Source organism: Alternaria postmessia, assembly GCF_024291825.1.
Source record: "Alternaria postmessia strain BMP 2775 chromosome Unknown scaffold_61, whole genome shotgun sequence".
NCBI lineage: Eukaryota > Fungi > Ascomycota > Dothideomycetes > Pleosporales > Pleosporaceae > Alternaria > Alternaria postmessia.
In genome coordinates this window covers 12,584-28,571 of record NW_026260134.1, presented here as the reverse complement: position 1 = coordinate 28,571, position 15,988 = coordinate 12,584, and the positions used below count along the sequence as shown (strand labels likewise).

General features: G+C 52.0%; 7 protein-coding genes across 7 annotated transcripts; 3 read left to right on the top strand and 4 right to left on the bottom strand.

Annotated features, from left to right (window-relative positions):
• Window positions 1–1,332: 1,332 nt before the first annotated feature.
• J4E82_008062 (uncharacterized protein) lies at window positions 1,333–3,173 on the top strand (the record flags this gene model as incomplete). The annotated part of the gene is made up of 2 exons (XM_051734301.1): window positions 1,333–2,898; window positions 3,036–3,173. 2 exons carry the CDS (start codon window positions 1,333–1,335, stop codon window positions 3,171–3,173), a joined length of 1,704 nt encoding a protein of 567 aa, XP_051585895.1.
• Window positions 3,174–4,665: 1,492 nt separating this feature from the next.
• J4E82_008061 (uncharacterized protein) lies at window positions 4,666–6,970 on the top strand (the record flags this gene model as incomplete). Its single annotated transcript, XM_051734300.1, has 5 exons — window positions 4,666–5,104; window positions 5,153–5,372; window positions 5,421–5,524; window positions 5,589–5,672; window positions 5,721–6,970. The coding sequence occupies 5 exons, from the start codon at window positions 4,666–4,668 to the stop codon at window positions 6,968–6,970; spliced, it is 2,097 nt and encodes a 698-aa protein (XP_051585894.1).
• A 111-nt stretch (window positions 6,971–7,081) lies between these two features.
• Window positions 7,082–7,741, bottom strand: J4E82_008060 (uncharacterized protein; the record flags this gene model as incomplete). The annotated part of the gene is made up of 1 exon (XM_051734299.1): window positions 7,082–7,741. One exon carries the CDS (start codon window positions 7,739–7,741, stop codon window positions 7,082–7,084), a length of 660 nt encoding a protein of 219 aa, XP_051585893.1.
• A 514-nt stretch (window positions 7,742–8,255) lies between these two features.
• Window positions 8,256–9,317, bottom strand: J4E82_008059 (uncharacterized protein; the record flags this gene model as incomplete). The annotated part of the gene is made up of 2 exons (XM_051734298.1): window positions 8,256–9,220; window positions 9,272–9,317. The coding sequence occupies 2 exons, from the start codon at window positions 9,315–9,317 to the stop codon at window positions 8,256–8,258; spliced, it is 1,011 nt and encodes a 336-aa protein (XP_051585892.1).
• Window positions 9,318–9,539: 222 nt separating this feature from the next.
• On the top strand, window positions 9,540–10,583 carry RPS0 (structural constituent of ribosome; the record flags this gene model as incomplete). The annotated part of the gene is made up of 3 exons (XM_051734297.1): window positions 9,540–9,765; window positions 9,850–10,064; window positions 10,122–10,583. The coding sequence occupies 3 exons, from the start codon at window positions 9,540–9,542 to the stop codon at window positions 10,581–10,583; spliced, it is 903 nt and encodes a 300-aa protein (XP_051585891.1).
• Window positions 10,584–11,240: 657 nt separating this feature from the next.
• Window positions 11,241–13,169, bottom strand: J4E82_008057 (uncharacterized protein; the record flags this gene model as incomplete). Its single annotated transcript, XM_051734296.1, has 5 exons — window positions 11,241–11,632; window positions 11,687–12,334; window positions 12,525–12,689; window positions 12,741–12,873; window positions 13,164–13,169. 5 exons carry the CDS (start codon window positions 13,167–13,169, stop codon window positions 11,241–11,243), a joined length of 1,344 nt encoding a protein of 447 aa, XP_051585890.1.
• A 549-nt stretch (window positions 13,170–13,718) lies between these two features.
• J4E82_008056 (uncharacterized protein) lies at window positions 13,719–15,439 on the bottom strand (the record flags this gene model as incomplete). Its single annotated transcript, XM_051734295.1, has 3 exons — window positions 13,719–14,903; window positions 14,980–15,074; window positions 15,139–15,439. 3 exons carry the CDS (start codon window positions 15,437–15,439, stop codon window positions 13,719–13,721), a joined length of 1,581 nt encoding a protein of 526 aa, XP_051585889.1.
• Window positions 15,440–15,988: the final 549 nt, after the last annotated feature.

Below are 15,988 nucleotides of genomic sequence, written 5' to 3'. Positions count from 1 at the left end.
GCCTGCCACCATCTCGAGCGGCCTTGCCAACTCAAGTGACGACCCCCTTAAGCAGTATCGACTACTTCGTCTCGAAAGGATAGTGAATGCTGGAACTGTGTCAATATCCTAGAGGATGGCGACCGACAGCTGTTTGTGTGATGCCGCGCTCTGCTGTGCCCTGTTCCGTGCTGCCGTCTCGTTGCGTCCAGGCTGCCCCAGCTGAGGCCTCAGTCGCGTGGTCGCGAGTCATTGCGCCGTTTTCGCTTGCTAGCCACCCAGCTATCATGGGTGTTACCATCCAGCCGAGATGCCGCCGCACAGCCTTCATAGCTAATGCTATGCCGCAATCTGCCTTCATCTAGCAACTGCACTTTCTCATCTTACCTGTTGAGTTGGTGGTTTGTGTAGCCTCGGTTGTGAGGACCCAACCGGCTGTGTCCTATCTCCAGTCGCCGTCTGTCACCTGCATGATACCACTGCATGATAGCAAATGCAGGCGGTATCGCACCATGAGCATCGGGTGATGCAAAATGGAGCCGCATCTAGGTGCTGATCCTTCCTCTGTCAGCACGATCAACTTTCGCAAGAGTGCGATATGCGATAGGCCTGAAGTGGAGCATGCCCACCCCTTGATTCTTGCGACATCTCTCAACCCCTCGTGAAATGCTTGGACAAGACCAGATGAGAAACCCATCACAGAGTGTCACGTATTAGCCGCCCTTGGGTATGGTTGGCGTGCAGAAAGCCCGGCACCGCTCATTGCTAGACGCGATGCCGCCCCGCTCCAGGAACGGCCCTCCGCAAAAGTCACTGGCATGCTAGTTTAGCATCCGTCTCCCTGCGTCTGTAATTCGCTTGTTGCACCATGTCTTATCAACCTCCCGCCTGGAAACACCCTGGTCACATTGCACATGGCGGCCGCTTTCGGGGCCACGCAGACCTTTCGAGGCAAAAGGCCCTACCTCGCCCTATGCCAACGGCGCTGGAGCATGCGCCTTCTATTGCCATGCTCCTGGTGATTGGCTTCTGGGCGGCGACCCGAAGCCATGTATTCGTCGCCATGCCGCTTGCCACAACTAGAAGCGTTCCGAGAGGCGGATCAAATTCTGTACCACAATCAAAAGCCGATGTTTCTGGCCCCGCTGACGCCTAACAACAGTATCGTCTTACTTGCTGAAGGCTGGAGGCTGAAAACCATTCTTCCGCGTCAGTCCGCGTCATCAATCTTATTCCCACTGGACATCACTGGAGATGATCATCAGCTCACTACTGGTCGCGCGACTCATGTCTTGTACCAACACACACGATTCGGCAACATAAGAGCTTTACCTAATCCCACCACTCGACAAGATGAGCGCGAGGACGTTAACGAACGTCGTGAACGATCAGACGGTTGCGCTTAACGCACTGATTTACGGATACGCGGGGCACAGCCTGGTCACCCCGCAACACGCCCTCCAGCAGATATGGTGGACCAAAGAGCGAATCAACGAGAAAGTCAATCATGAATATGTGACCTCGAGGTTGCAGCCAAAAGAAAGGGAACGTCTCACCCAGCCTGTAGGCTTCGGCGACTTGAGCGACGATACCTACATCGAATGGATACTGGAGAAGGCGCGACGACTATTTCTGATATTGGTAGAAATTGGCGAAGCGGATCGAATTTTCGCTGTCGTCGATAGATCGTGGGACGACGATGATCTACCTCTCGAAATGGACGACATCGAACAGCTTTCGCTCTCAAACCGACGCGATAATCACGCCAATGCTCGCTTCTATCACACCCAGTTCACGTTCTTATTGAGAGAACTACGAGAAGGCATACACATAGATTATGCGCCTAATGAGGAGATTCCAGTCGAAAATGTCATGTCGCTACCTGTGGCAGTAAGCTTGCAAGCTTGGTCGCGCATGCATCTCCCGAAAAAGCCCAAGGACATCTTCGTTCGTAGAAGATTTGCGCTAGGTGATGCAGAGACGCCAGACGCTTTTGAACAGGGTTTCATGATGGACGTTGAGAGCGCTAGAATGGTCGAGCATGAGCACTTTGCGCCAATCTGGGCCTCGTATACCGCTAAAGGGGTTGGCTACATTGTCACCAACTTCGTAGGCCACCATACACTTCGCACATTCATCGACCACCGTAATCCCACCCAATACCAAAAACTACCGAAGCCCGATCGGAGATGGCTAGTGCTCAATTGGATGCATTGTCTGGCGGATGCCATTGCGACACTGCATCAGAACGGGTTCTGCCACTCTGCTATTCGACCTTCCAACATCCTTGTTGACGAACAAAACGCTATAGCCTTCAGCGACATCGGTAGTCTAGAAACGTTCCAAAAGGATAAAAAGCCCGATGCCATGGATGCCTACATATACAGCGCGCCGGAGGCAAACAACAGCGCAGGGCCGTTCGACCCAAATGGACCTGCACCGTCACCCGTCGTCCCGAGTACTCGACATGCATCAATAATGAGCAAGAGCTCGTCTGGATCCTCGAGTAGTAGTGGCTCACAACGTCAGAAGCTTACCAAGGCTCCTACAACCGATTTCTCTGGATTTAACTTCGGATTCAAGAAGTCAAAACAGAAGCCAGTGCCAAAGAAACGATCGCGAGTCCACGAATCCGAGACGGCAGATATATTCTCCCTTGGTTGCGTGTTCTTGGAGATCATTACGTTCATGCTCAAGAAGAAACCGCATGATTTCGTAAAGCACCGCACATCGAAACAAAGGACCAACACTGGCGGCAAGAATTCCCGGACGGACTCATCGTATCATGTCAATCTTGACAAGGTCGAGACTTGGATAAATCTGCTAGAAAAGGCCTCGTTCGAGCATGACGATGACGCATTTCGTGCAGTACCTCACATCTTGCAGATCATCCGAAGCATGCTTAGCAGAGCGCCCACAGTACGTCCTGCTGCGCGCGACGTTCGCGACAAGATATTTGATATTCTTTTCAACTATACGTCTATTCCTGATATACACTGTGGTGCCCACAAGCATGATGTTGGCATTGCAACGTCTTCGTACTCCGGTTCGGACAGGGCATCGCTAATGACGATGTCGACAATGAGTTCTATGAGCTCGAGTACCTCGGACACGGATACGATCCGCTCAAGCACGACCCGGGTGAGCTCGATACTGAACTCTTATTCCGACCGAACTACCTTACATGGTATTGAGGAAGACGACAGCTCTTCGATAAAGACGTTAGAGCCCATAATCGCCCCTGGCCACGTTGGCAAATCTTATGAGTCGCCTAGAGAAGCGCCCATGCCTCCAGGCTCTCCCACTTCGCCTATATCGCCACGTTCCCCTACATCTCCATCGTTTGCCCGCCCTTCTAGCCCCCTGAGGCCGACTTCATCAAGGGGAAAGTCGTGGTCTAAGCCGTTTATGCTGTTACCGTGAGGCTTGAAAGAAGTCTGGCCTCAGCATAAGGCTCAAGAAGGCATCCCTTTCAATACTCGGTTGCATGATCGGTAGCTTGAGATAGCTAGGCACCCTACGTACTTTGCGAGATTGCGGGGTTTTACACATCGGCAAGCCTGGGCTGCACGTGGCAGTACTCACCCCAGGACCGCAAGGTGACCCAAACAGCAGGATCAAGAAGGCAATCGTCGAAGAAAACAATGCTGTTGTGCGAAGGAGGGGTATGCACGTGGATCGTGGCTGCTGAAAACACAAGGCTTTGGTGAGCTATGATGCAGGGATTGTCGTACTTCCGCGGACGTGTGCATACCCCATGTTCCACACGCATACTTTCTACCCTTACTACATTATAGCGCAAGAATGCTTAATACATACCAACAACGATAACCCTGAGATACTGTCTCTCCGAGTGATCTTTTGAGCATCTGCTTTGCACACACGAAACCATCACGGGTTGACTCTGATCAGCCAAAGTTGCCAAAGCGGGGCCTCCCGGTATCCCGCTTAGTTACATCTACTCTGAATTCAAGGCTGCACTGTTGGTGACCCCAACCCCGACCCCAGGCCATGCTGCTCAACCCTGATCCTGTTGCACTCCTTATGGGATAGTCCATCGCTAGTATATTGAGGTCACTTGCGCAGGTCTCAGCATAAACACAACAATGCTAGAAGCTCGGCATACGTCAGTCGGTTTTGCAGACGTCCACGTGAAAACCCAAAGATTCTTGTATTCACGCTTTTCGACACATTGTAGTGCGTAGCCTGGACGCTGCACTTGACTTCTGGTCGTTGTTGGGTGGTTCGAAATCACAATCCGGCCCCATTTGATCCGAATGGTGCGGGGAATCCATCGGTCTGACAGCCAAGACGCAGATCGCAGCTGATCAGTACTTCCTCTGCATCTGACATCCGGCAGGTAGACATGCATCCCGGTATGCATCTACTGCGTTGCTCTAAGATCATGTCGTGGTTTCGCACTATCAGCCTTGCTGTGTTCGAGCCAACATGCTCATGCAGTAACTCTTGGACATACTGTAACTACTTGCCAGGAGTCAAGAATCTGATCAGCCGGTCCAGCCACGCGACTATTTTGGCATGTGCAAACCTGCGCCGAGCTATTCCAATACTGCAGTGATCGTCCAAGGTGTACAGCCACCAGGATCATCCCGCCGCTATCCCCAGAGCCAAGAATATCGATATGCAGCTACGCAGCCATCACAGGTACCTAGGTACCATTGAACTATGCCGCTATTAGTCACCTCCTTGCTGAAAAGCTTAAAAGGCGTCATCATCTTGTCAATCTTGACTATTCTTCATCGCAACCCGGATGCGCACCTGGTATCCGGTCCTGTCAATATGCAACTTAGTTTTGGTATAGTCGCGAGCTTCTTAGCATTGGCCTCTACCGCTCATACCGACAAAAAGATCTATTCACGTCAAAGCAATGGCACGGAATACAAAGTCGGATACACCCCTTTGAAGACAGACTGGACAGATACGGTGGGAACCAATCCATGGCCTGAATATCCACGACCACGCCTTCAACGGCCTGACTGGAAAAACCTCAATGGCGTTTGGGGTTACAGAAATACTACCAATGGATCAGACGCATCGCCTCCGTTTGGACAGACACTCGAGAATCCTGTTCTAGTCCCCTTCTGTCTCGAGAGTGCTCTTTCAGGTCAGTCCGCTCAGGCTTCCTACTAGGCACAGTACTGACGCTGCCAAGGCGTGACAGGTAAGGGTCGCATGTGGAGTTGGTACCAGACCACGTTCGAAGTGCCCACGTCTTGGCCCAGTGACAACAGTGTCATTCTGAACTTTGGCGCTGTTGATTATGAAGCCACCATCTTTGTCAATAGCCAGAAAGCTGGTTTCCATAGAGGTGGATACTTTGAGTTTAGTGTAGATGTGACGCCGTATTTGAACATGAACGGGACGAATGAGCTGTAAGTTTACCCACTCAGGGATTGAGAACAAAGCTGATGAGAACGCAGACTGGTATATTCCTTTGACCCGACAGATGTGGATGATGTTCAGATACCAATCGGAAAGCAAACCTTGAACCGAGGCGGAATGATCTGGTATACGCCTTGCAGTGGTGAGAAATGTCCCTGTACGAACTGCACGTGGGACACAAACTGACTTCGGACACGTATCTTTAGGCATCTGGCAAACCGTCTGGCTTGAATCAACACCGAAAGAGCACATCTCCAAACTCGATCTGACAGCAGACATGAACGGGAATGGTAAATGCAAAGCATATTTTCACATATGCCATAGCTAACATGACGAAGTGAATGTATTTGTGCATAGTAGCACCAACTCTACGAGCACTGCATACGAGATCACGGTTCATGAACTGAACTCTAATGACGCTAAGGCGACAGCGACGGGTACAAGCGGATCCTCATTTACCTTTACTGTTAGCTCACCGGAGCTATGGACTCCAAGCAGTCCGGTCTTGTATAACATCACGGTCAAGATGGGTAGTGATACTATCCAGAGCTACACTGGATTTAGGACTGTTTCCCGAGGTGCCATCAACGGTATCCAGCGCCCGCTCCTAAACGGACAATTCATCTTTCCCTTTGGCACTCTGGATCAAGGCTACTGGCCAGACGGAATTTACACACCTCCAAGCGTAGAAGCCATGGTGTACGATCTCAAAGTACTGAAAAATGTCGGCTACAACATGGTACGTAAGCATATCAAGGTAGAACCGGCGCTCTTCTACAGAGCTTGCGACGAGATGGGAATGTTGGTCATTCAAGACATGCCTTCGCTTCGACCAGACTTACCAGACGGTGTATGTGGCAGCAAGCGCTTAGCAGGCGAAGCCGCGCAAGCAGAGTTTGACCGGGAGTTGGGCTTGATGGTCGAGCAGTTGAAGTCGTACCCTAGTATATTTGCTTGGACGATTTACAACGAAGAATGGGGTCAAGCTACTAATGGTCCTCCGTGGCCCGAGTTTAATCTGACGGATATGGTCCGGAAGATTGATCCTACTCGTCTAGTCAATGCTGTCAGCGGCTGGACCGACCACAGAGCAGGTGACTTTGACGATAATCACCATTACTCCACACCCCAATGCGGAACGCCATTCTGGTCTAACCAAGGTAGCGGCTATGATTCTGCCTATGATAGCTCACGCATTGGCCTTCAAGGCGAGTTCGGTGGCATTGGAACCCAACTTGTGGAAAACAACTTTGACCACGCCTGGTACAAGGAACTGAGTAGCCAAACTGCATACGAGCTTACCAATGGGACCGGATGGTGGAACTATCGTTGTCACGACTTACTCGTGCAACTGCGCGAGCAAATTGATCTATTCGCATGCTCAGGAGGCGTTTGGACACAGACCACAGACGTGGAGGGGGAAGTCAACGGAATGATGACTTACGACAGGAAGATCATTCGCATGAACGAGACGATGTGGAAGCAAGATATACAGGCGCTTTATGACGCCGCGGAGAGAAGGGCCAATAACGCTACGATGGTCATCAGAGCTACAGATATGGAGGGGTTGCAGTACGGTATGTCCTGAGCGGACGGGAAGATCCATATAGACTATCGGCAACTAGTTTAACCCCCGGCCATTATCGTCTAATCATGAATCACAGCTATAGTTCTGTGCATAAGTGGCTTTTGTTCACTCTCAGCTGCTGAGTCTCTGCCATTCTCTCTCTAGCATACCAAAGATTACCACATCCCACCACTGTCCCTCATACCACACGCTCTCTCTCTCCCTCCCTTCAAGCACAAATCCCAACTTCTCATACAACCGTACAGCACCTTCGTTGTAGGTGAAAGCTCGAACTTTGACTCGGTGCAGACCTGCACGTTTGAAGGCATAGTTAAGCGCCCAATTGATGGCTTCAGAACCATAACCCTTGCCCTGGTATGGCGGAAGGATATCAAGTCCAATCTCAGTGTTCCGGTGATGTTGTTTGTGCATCGGCAGCGCATGCATATGAAGCTCACCGACGGCAGTACCAAGTTGTTCGTCAACCACTTCTCCATTCTTCCTTCGTTGCGCAAAGTCTTTTGATCGGTCCTCGTCATTCATAAGGGTAGTTTCCGTTGTGTGGGGCAGCCAGATGATGGCACCCAGGAGGCAGTCGTCGAGTAGCCCTTTCATGAACGATTCCGAATCTGAAGTGCTAGGCAATTTGATATTATTAAAATTACTGTTTGCGAAACCGGAGTGGTCAGCGCTTATGGCGTGGAAGACAGATATGTCGCTTGGACGGATAGCACGGTAGTGCAGCCGCTGACTAGACCATGGGTCAGCCTGAGGCGGGGACCTTGTCGACATGCCTTCGACTATTCTGGTTATGGCAGGGAGGACGTCTCGAGAGGTTCAAGTATGCGTAGTTCAGCTTGTGGCAAAGTAGTGATTGTAAAGTTCTTTGAACTGAACAACTTGGCAGACTTTGAGTGGGAGGTATGTTGACAGGTAGATAATGACTTGCAATGATGGGTTCAGTGTGATTACGCCCTTTACTAACATCCTTCGCGTGAAAACGCCCTTGCTAGCCATGAGCCGAATGGAAGAATCCAGGACTAAGCTTGCCTAAGATAGGCTAGCGAGAATGCCGTCAAACAAACGATGGGATAATTCGATCCATCTCACCTGTTCGTGGGTCACTGCAAAAGGCGCTTCGACAAGTCACAAGACATTCGTGCGATGGCGTCCATGCCGGCAAAATGTGGACGTGAACGCTGTGATAGAAAAACATGTGTGATAGACAAACATGCTATGTTCACACAGAGTCGAAAGTTGTTCTACAAGGTTTATCCACAAGTACACTGCATTCATCTTCATGCTCTCACAAGGATATCTCGCCTCTCCAGGTGCCCTCAGTCAACCCAAGCGTTTCAATGCAATGCTGCCACCTCGGGCCGCCTCTTTCCTTCCTTCTCAGATATTGTAACAGCTTCTGCCTCCTGTGCACCAGCAGCCGCAGGTTTCGCTTGTTGTGCTTGTCGCCCTTTCCTCTTGACTGTAAGAAATCTGCCAGGGTTTTGATCTTGGCGGTCAAGATGGCAATCTGGACTTCGGAAGAGCCTGTATCGGGTCCGACTCGCTTCGCGGCTGCTGCTTTGTTTGTCTCTGGGCGGACGACGCGTGTTTCATCAGCACCAGACCGACTCAGCGATGGGGCCTTGGGTGGAAATATTTTGTCGGTCTTGTGGCGTCCAAATGTCTCGATACAACGTGAGATGTTCACACGCATACGATCTTTGCTCGACCCGTTTTCAAGGGCCGTAATACGGGCGATGGCCTCAGCGGCTCGGGCATGATCCTTCTTATTTTGCTCTCCAATCTCTTCAGCCGATTTCTCGATTTCCGTTATCCTTCCACCATATATGTCACTGCTCCATTGGGTAGATGCAGGTGTGGTGTGCTTTTCAACGTCGCTCAGCGGCACAGCTAATTCTTGGCTCTTCTGGAGCTGCTGGTAAACGGTTTCGGGATCGAAGGCATAGTTAAGGTGCTTCTGGTCCTTTGGTACGTTTTTGCCTTGTTCGTGTTCAATCGGCTTTCCAGTATCGAACGACTGCACAAATGGTGTGGAAACGCCACGGACAGGGTCTCCAAGACTGGCAACCCGGCCTTGTTCGAGCTCAGCGCGGCGCGTGAGGTTGGCAGCCTTCTTCCTGTTCCGCTGGGCGACTATGTACGGGTCATTGGCAAGGCGTTTCTTCTGTCGCTCAATTGATTCGGCGTGAACTCGCGATGTGGAGGCGAAAGTTCGAATGGGCAGGGTGAGTTGGTATGACACGGATGAGGCTGGAGGGGCATGTCAGTACGAGGCACTGGAAAATGTTCTATCGTACGTACATGTCGGCGCCCGCAGGCACGACAAAGCTGGTATTCGCGGCGGCATTGCTGGCTACACACTCGCTGCCACCACCCTCGAATCTTTTGCGGATCCATGACCGGCGACTGGTTTCGCCGATGCCGGCAGCGCTGTGACGCGAAGCCCGTTGGGGACTAGCCGTTCCCACACGATATTTGCATCGTCCAAGTCCCTCCACCAAAAGTTCCCTCGCACGCAACACGACAACTTCTCTATACCAACCAGCTTGTACAGCGCCAAACCGTCAAAATGGCTCCTTCCAACCTTCCCGCCATCTTCAACCCCACCCAGCAGGACATTGAGATGCTCCTGGCTGCTCAGTGCCATCTCGGCAGCAAGAACCTCCAGGTTCACATGGAGCCATACCTGTGGAAGACCAGGCCCGACGGTGTCAACGTCTTGAACATTGGCAAGACCTGGGAGAAGATTGTCCTTGCCGCGCGCATCATCGTCGCCATTGACAACCCGGCCGACAGTACGTTTGCTCGCGCAATTCGAGACCGACAATCTTGAAAGATGCGACCATTTGCGAAAATGGAATTTGGCTGACACCGTGTAGTCTGTGTCATCTCTGCCCGTCCCTACGGACAGCGTGCCGTCCTCAAGTTCGCATCGCACACCGGTGCCACCGCCATCGCTGGTCGTTTCACCCCCGGTAACTTCACCAACTACATCACCCGTTCCTTCAGGGAGCCCCGCCTGGTTATCGTCACCGACCCCCGCACCGACGCCCAGGCCATCAAGGAGGCTTCCTACGTCAACATCCCCGTCATTGTAAGCATGAAATCGCGTGGAATCAGCGATTGAAGCAGGCGGACTAACATGTGACAGGCCCTCTGTGACGGAGACTCACCTACCGAGTACGTCGATGTTGCCATCCCCACCAACAACAAGGGTCGCCACGCTATTGGTTTGATCTGGTGGATGCTTGCCCGTGAGGTCCTCCGCCTCCGCGGCACCCTCGCCAACCGCGAGACCGAGTGGGACGTCATGACTGACTTGTACTTCTACCGCGACCCCGAGGCTGAGGAGAACAAGGACAGCGCTGGTGTTGAGGAGGCCAAGGTCCCTGGTGCCGACGAGGTTGGCCCTGGTGCCGTCGCTGATGGCTTCACTAGCGAGTGGGAGGTCTCCGGCGCATCTGCTGGTGCTTTCACTGCCCAGGCCGCCGCTGCCCCCGGCACCAGCTGGGACGCTGACACCGCCGACTGGGCTGCGTCTGGCGATGCTCAGACTGGCAACGAAGGCTGGGGTGCTGAGACTGCTGCCCCTGCTACCACCACCCAGTGGTAGATATCATCTTGAGCATCTTCGTCAATTCTTCTCTTACATACCCTGTCTTTGACAACCACTGGCATGTCGGCGTAGGAGTAGGGAAAGGAAAAGGAAAAAAATGAGACCGTTTGACAAAAACTCAAGAATACCATGCTTTCAGTGGAGAGGGTCGTCTTGAGGGATATGATCAATGCTACGCGCTTATGAGGGAAAGATATCCATGCTTCTCTGAGGTATGGGGGAAAGCCCTGTGCTGGCGATCGGGTTGTACTTAATTGGCGCCCAGTCCTTCAATGCGAACCTTGCACCATGACTACCACGATCACCTGTCCCCACTGTTGATATGATTCCACTTGAGCCTGTAAAATGCTGAGCCTGCCAAAGGTTAATGTTGTCTCATCCATGCGTGAGCCATGTGCGGTGCTTGATGGATTGGTACTGAACTGGAACACACTGCGATGGTTGCAACTAATATTCTTGAAACGTATACAATTGAAAAACCTTTTTCGTCAATCCATAATCCCGTGTTGTACGTACAATGTCATGCCAAAAATCTATAGTTCAAGATATGTACAACGAAACATGATACCGAGCATTTGGCGTATGCTTCACCAAAAGAATTGTCCACGTTCAAGTCGCATGGACAGATGCCTCTAGATGTCATATGTGACGCACTCAAAGCAAGGCGAAGATGGCAACTACACCCGCGAACAGAGCACCCATGCCCTTGAGCTCCTTGGCTAAGCTGTCCGCAGCAGCACCAGTGGAGGCAGGTCCAGAGGTTTCTGCTCCACCAGATCCAGATGAGCCAGACTCTTGCGCACCGGAACCTCCAGTCGCTGTTGCGCTGGAGCCCGCAGATGTAGGGGTTCCGTTGAAGTCATGCTTTTGACCCAGCGTAGGAAGTGGCGATGTAGGAACAACCTCCCAGACCGATGCAGTGTAGTCTGGGCATGCGACAGGCGAGTTTGTTGGGTTGTATTCCGATGCCTTCACGCCGGTTGGGTTGAGTGTTGCCCACACAGCAGAGAGGTTGGGGAAGTCAGGTTCAACTGGAGTAGGCTTTCCTGCGGAAGTCATTAGTCTAAATGCATGCGTAGAGTGCGCCACACAGAACGTACCTGAGCGAGGGAAGCCATCCGGCGGTGCAGAAGGGCTGGCTGGGTCGACGTGAGGGCCATAGCTGATGAGTCCATAGTCGTTTTGCTCCTCGATCCATTCGTAGATGATGCTTCCAGACCAGACATCGGACATTTCTCCAAATAACGCCTCCTGATCCTTGAAATCGCGGGGCTTCACGGTGTTGCAACCCGTCTCCGACATGAAGATTGGGATGTGCAAATCCTCGGAGTTCTTCTCCAGCTGGTCGTAACCCGATTGTTGGTACGTACTCTGTCCACACCAAGAGTAAGCATTCAGGCTGAAAAAGTCTAGGCGCTCAGACGCATTGCTACCACAGGCCAGATAGTTCTGAAGCATAGGTCGGAGAGATGCGATGTCGGCAGCTGAGTACCCAATAGGGATACTGCGGTAGCCCTTCTCATCGCGATAAGCCTTCATGTCTCGGGCAGCGGCCTTGATGTAAGGGGCGGTAACAGAGCCATTGACAGTGGTAATAGCCTCGTTACCAATGAAAAAGCCAGCCACGTTGTCGTATTGATGGAACTCATCCATGACCTTGGCAAAGGCGTCGCGTTGATCGGTCTCCCAGCGAGGAGTGTTCTGCTCGACTTGGGTATCGAACGTGTCGAGGTCGACCCAGATGTAGACTATCAAAGACAAGTTAGCCTCATGGACCTTGGGGAACTTGTGTTCACAAAGCTGTTGCTTTGCGCCAGTTGACAATGAAAAGCTCATGTCCAAGTTGTAGCTAGAAGCGAATTGTACCCCAGAGGCATACACTGCCCCCAGTACAACCCAATAGACACAGACTTGATCTCATATGTGCGGTGTACGTACTTCCAGCGTCAGCGAATGTCTTCATGCAATCGGTGTGATCCGCATCAGGATCCACATGGTAAACACGGATCGAGTTGGCGCCGATGGTCTTCATGAGGGCAGAGTCGAGACCACATTGTGTCGCGTCGATGAGGGGATCGTCGGGTACCAGTTGGTAGGCGATACCTGCCGGCTTTGGTCAGTAGCTGTTTTGGTTTCACGAGCTGGCGTTCGTACCCTTGACGAAGAATTGATTGCCCTCGCTGGTGAAGAACTTGGAGCCCTTGACCTCAATGGTAGGAATAGCCGACGCGACAGAACTCAAGCCAGCCAGTAGGCTCAGCGATAGAAATTGAACCATCTTGTAGCACTGCGACAGGTGATGGGTTTGGCCGCTGGATCCTCGGGTGTGGTTGCGGGAGAAAACAGGTCGCGATAGCTTTGCGCAGATGTTGAGCAAATGCACTAGCTCGCCAGAAGCACAGAGCAAACAGCGACGGAGCCGGTGAGTAACGAGTGAAGGACTGAGCCGTAGAGAAAGAAAGCGCAACGAGGGTGAATCGGTTGAGGGAAGGAAGACGAGAAATACCCGTCGACACAAACAGACTTCCGAACCAAGCTATCAATCCTTCTAATCTCCATCACGTATCGGGCAAGCACCATCATGCCTGCTTGCCGCAAGTCCATCCAGCCTTCCCTAAGCGGCCCCAGTAGCAAGGCACGAACGGCAACGAGGTACATCATGACATTGGAAGAGGACAGGCGCAGTGGGCCCCAGCCGAGACGTGCGCCTGTGTCGCGTCGATCGTCTGAGCTTGTTATTGGTCGATACGCGTTAAGCCTGCTGGCGTGCAGCCTTGATACAGCTAAGCCGTGCACGGCGGGAAATCGCTTCTGCTTGATTGCCTTAGCGCGTCAAGGCTATGTGGAACCCCTCCACGGCTAGAGAAGCCGATACTGCAACACAACAACGGGTATTGGTTACGCCCGTTTCATCCTCAAGCCTTTGCATTTAATGTTGAAACAAAGAGACTCGATGAAAGCCGCATGCAGACTTATCGGCGCTGACACCAGACCTAGGACGTGTAAAAGCTCATGGGAAGGATACTCAATGATCAGGACAACTGTCGCACATAAGAACTAGAGTACTAGCTCTACTCTCATTTCTAGTACTGTGTGCGGAGTATCCAGCCGAATTTGAAAGATTGCCCAAGTTCACAAGTAGAAGACTACCACTAACAAAACCATAGACAACAGGGTACACTGCCCCATATAGGCTGGTGCCACGGAGCCCGAAGTCGGTGGAGGAGACTGTTGAATCGGACATATTGAGGCATTATAGGTAGTCGACACAGTCTGAGGATTGCGAAAGACATTATCAGGATCGAGCGCCGCCTTGACCGTCTGCAAGCGAGGCACATTGCAGCCCCAGTAAGACCGCTGTGGATCCCCAAGCTCAGGGTCGACATAACCTGGATACGCACTCTGATCTGCGCCCGTCTCATTCTGCACCAGGAGGCTGAGGCCGGCCAAGAAGCTCTTGGAGACATCGCTGACGGGCTCAGTAAGACTGACGACGTAGCTCTGCATAAAATAGAGCGCATCACGGTGCCAGTACGCGGTAGCCGTCTGAGAAACATCGGATATGGCGCCGCCTTCGAGATCCCAGATGACGAGCCACACGGGTGATCCTTTCTCTGTCGCATTGATGTACGAAAACATCAATTGAATGGTTTCGTTCGACATCAGTGTCTTGTTCGTCGTCTTGACACTCTTGGCGTAGAAGTGCAGCGGGAAGCTGCCAGTGGCTGTAAGAGTGGGGTCGCCGAGGCCCATGAATGGCACGGTGACAACGGTGCTCTGCGCAGATACGGCTGAGCTATTGGTAGGCATGATAGACTTGGTGTCTAGCGCATCGAACTCAGATCGCGGCCCATAGAAGATGCCATTGATGATCATCGAGCCTTGGCTGAGAGTGACAGTGCTGGAAAACTGGCGGCTGAGATTGGGCTGCGAGACGAGTGTTTGCCAACCTTGGAATGTGCTTGTGAAAGAGGTCGTATCCCTGGCCGTGATGTTGTACGCATACTGGGTAATCTCAGATGGCGCGGGTGCAGTCTTCATGGTGAACTCTGTAACAATAGCGAACGAGAAACCAGCGCCTCGGATAGCGAAGAACAGGTCAGGGTTCGTGCTTGCGCTGGCTGTCACAATGGAACCGTTTGCGACCACGCACTGCGCTGATACGATCTGATCAGTTGCCAGTCCCAGCTGTCGACTGAGTGTTCCGAGACCGCCAATGGTCATGTGGCCACCTGAGCCGATGACGTCCACTTCACCGTATGCCATAACCCGCCCGAGGGGTTGCAGCTTCTGCGAGAGGTTTCCGAGAAGGTTCCCCTATAAAAGTTGTTCAAGTCAGCTGAGGAAATAACGAAGGGTCTTCTAGTCTGTTCAATGTTAGGAGGCGACGTACTGGACCAAAAGTAACCGTCTGATCAGTCTCGTTGTAACTGAAAGCACCCATATTCTTCATGTTCATTACCAGGGACCCATTGAAGCCTCCCAATCCTAATTGTAACGCAATTATTAGCAACTCCACTACCACGAGTCTTCTTCGTGGACTCTGCCTTACCATAGTTCGCATAGCTATGGCCGCCACTGCGCGCCTGTACTGCAACTCCTGCTGTATGCGCACACTTGACGGCTTGCGATACTTGCTGTTGCGTCTTTGGGGATATAATTGCAGCTGGAATATTGAGGTAATCCAGATTGTATGGTGTCACGTCCCCTTGTAAGAACAGTGGGTCTTCAGGTAGGGAGTAAAGGTTGGTGTCGTTACCGAAAGCCGACTCCAAACATTGTAAAAACGTGCCGTTCGAAGCTTTAACAGCAACCGCGGCGGTGGGTATGGTTACCAGCCAGAGGTTCTTCATTGTCGATAAGAGATGGTTGAGCAGAAATCAGGCAAGGTCACTTAGCGGGCGGATGAAGCAGTTGCCCAGCTTTAGAGTATTCCGTCCGAAACTCATCTCATTTCTTTTTGAATGGCATGGTCTGCTTGGATTCTCGCCCGGGCTGCAAGCTCTAGTGAACGAGATCCAGCTGGTCTTACATGCAGCTGTCTTACACCTCAGCCGGACGGACTTAGCAAGCCACGACGCCCCGCCGCCCCCAACAACTCCTCGTGCGCCATGAAAACGCAGTGTCAAGAGCCGTAAGGCTGCAGCGTGCCTGTATTTTGGGAAGGTTGAAGGCACGATATCATCAGACTCTCAATCTGCAGATACAGCCGGTCAGTGCGGGAGTGACGAACGGAAGATAAGGGCGAGCAAAAACTGTTAAAGAAGTGCTCTTACATCAGAAACATGAGGACATGTCCGTAACTAAATACGCGTCGTTGCAGGTTAGTTACCCCGCATCTTACATGCAACTAGTAATTGAGGCGCGAATACTAGCCCTTTCCAAAGGGCTAGTATGTGCTT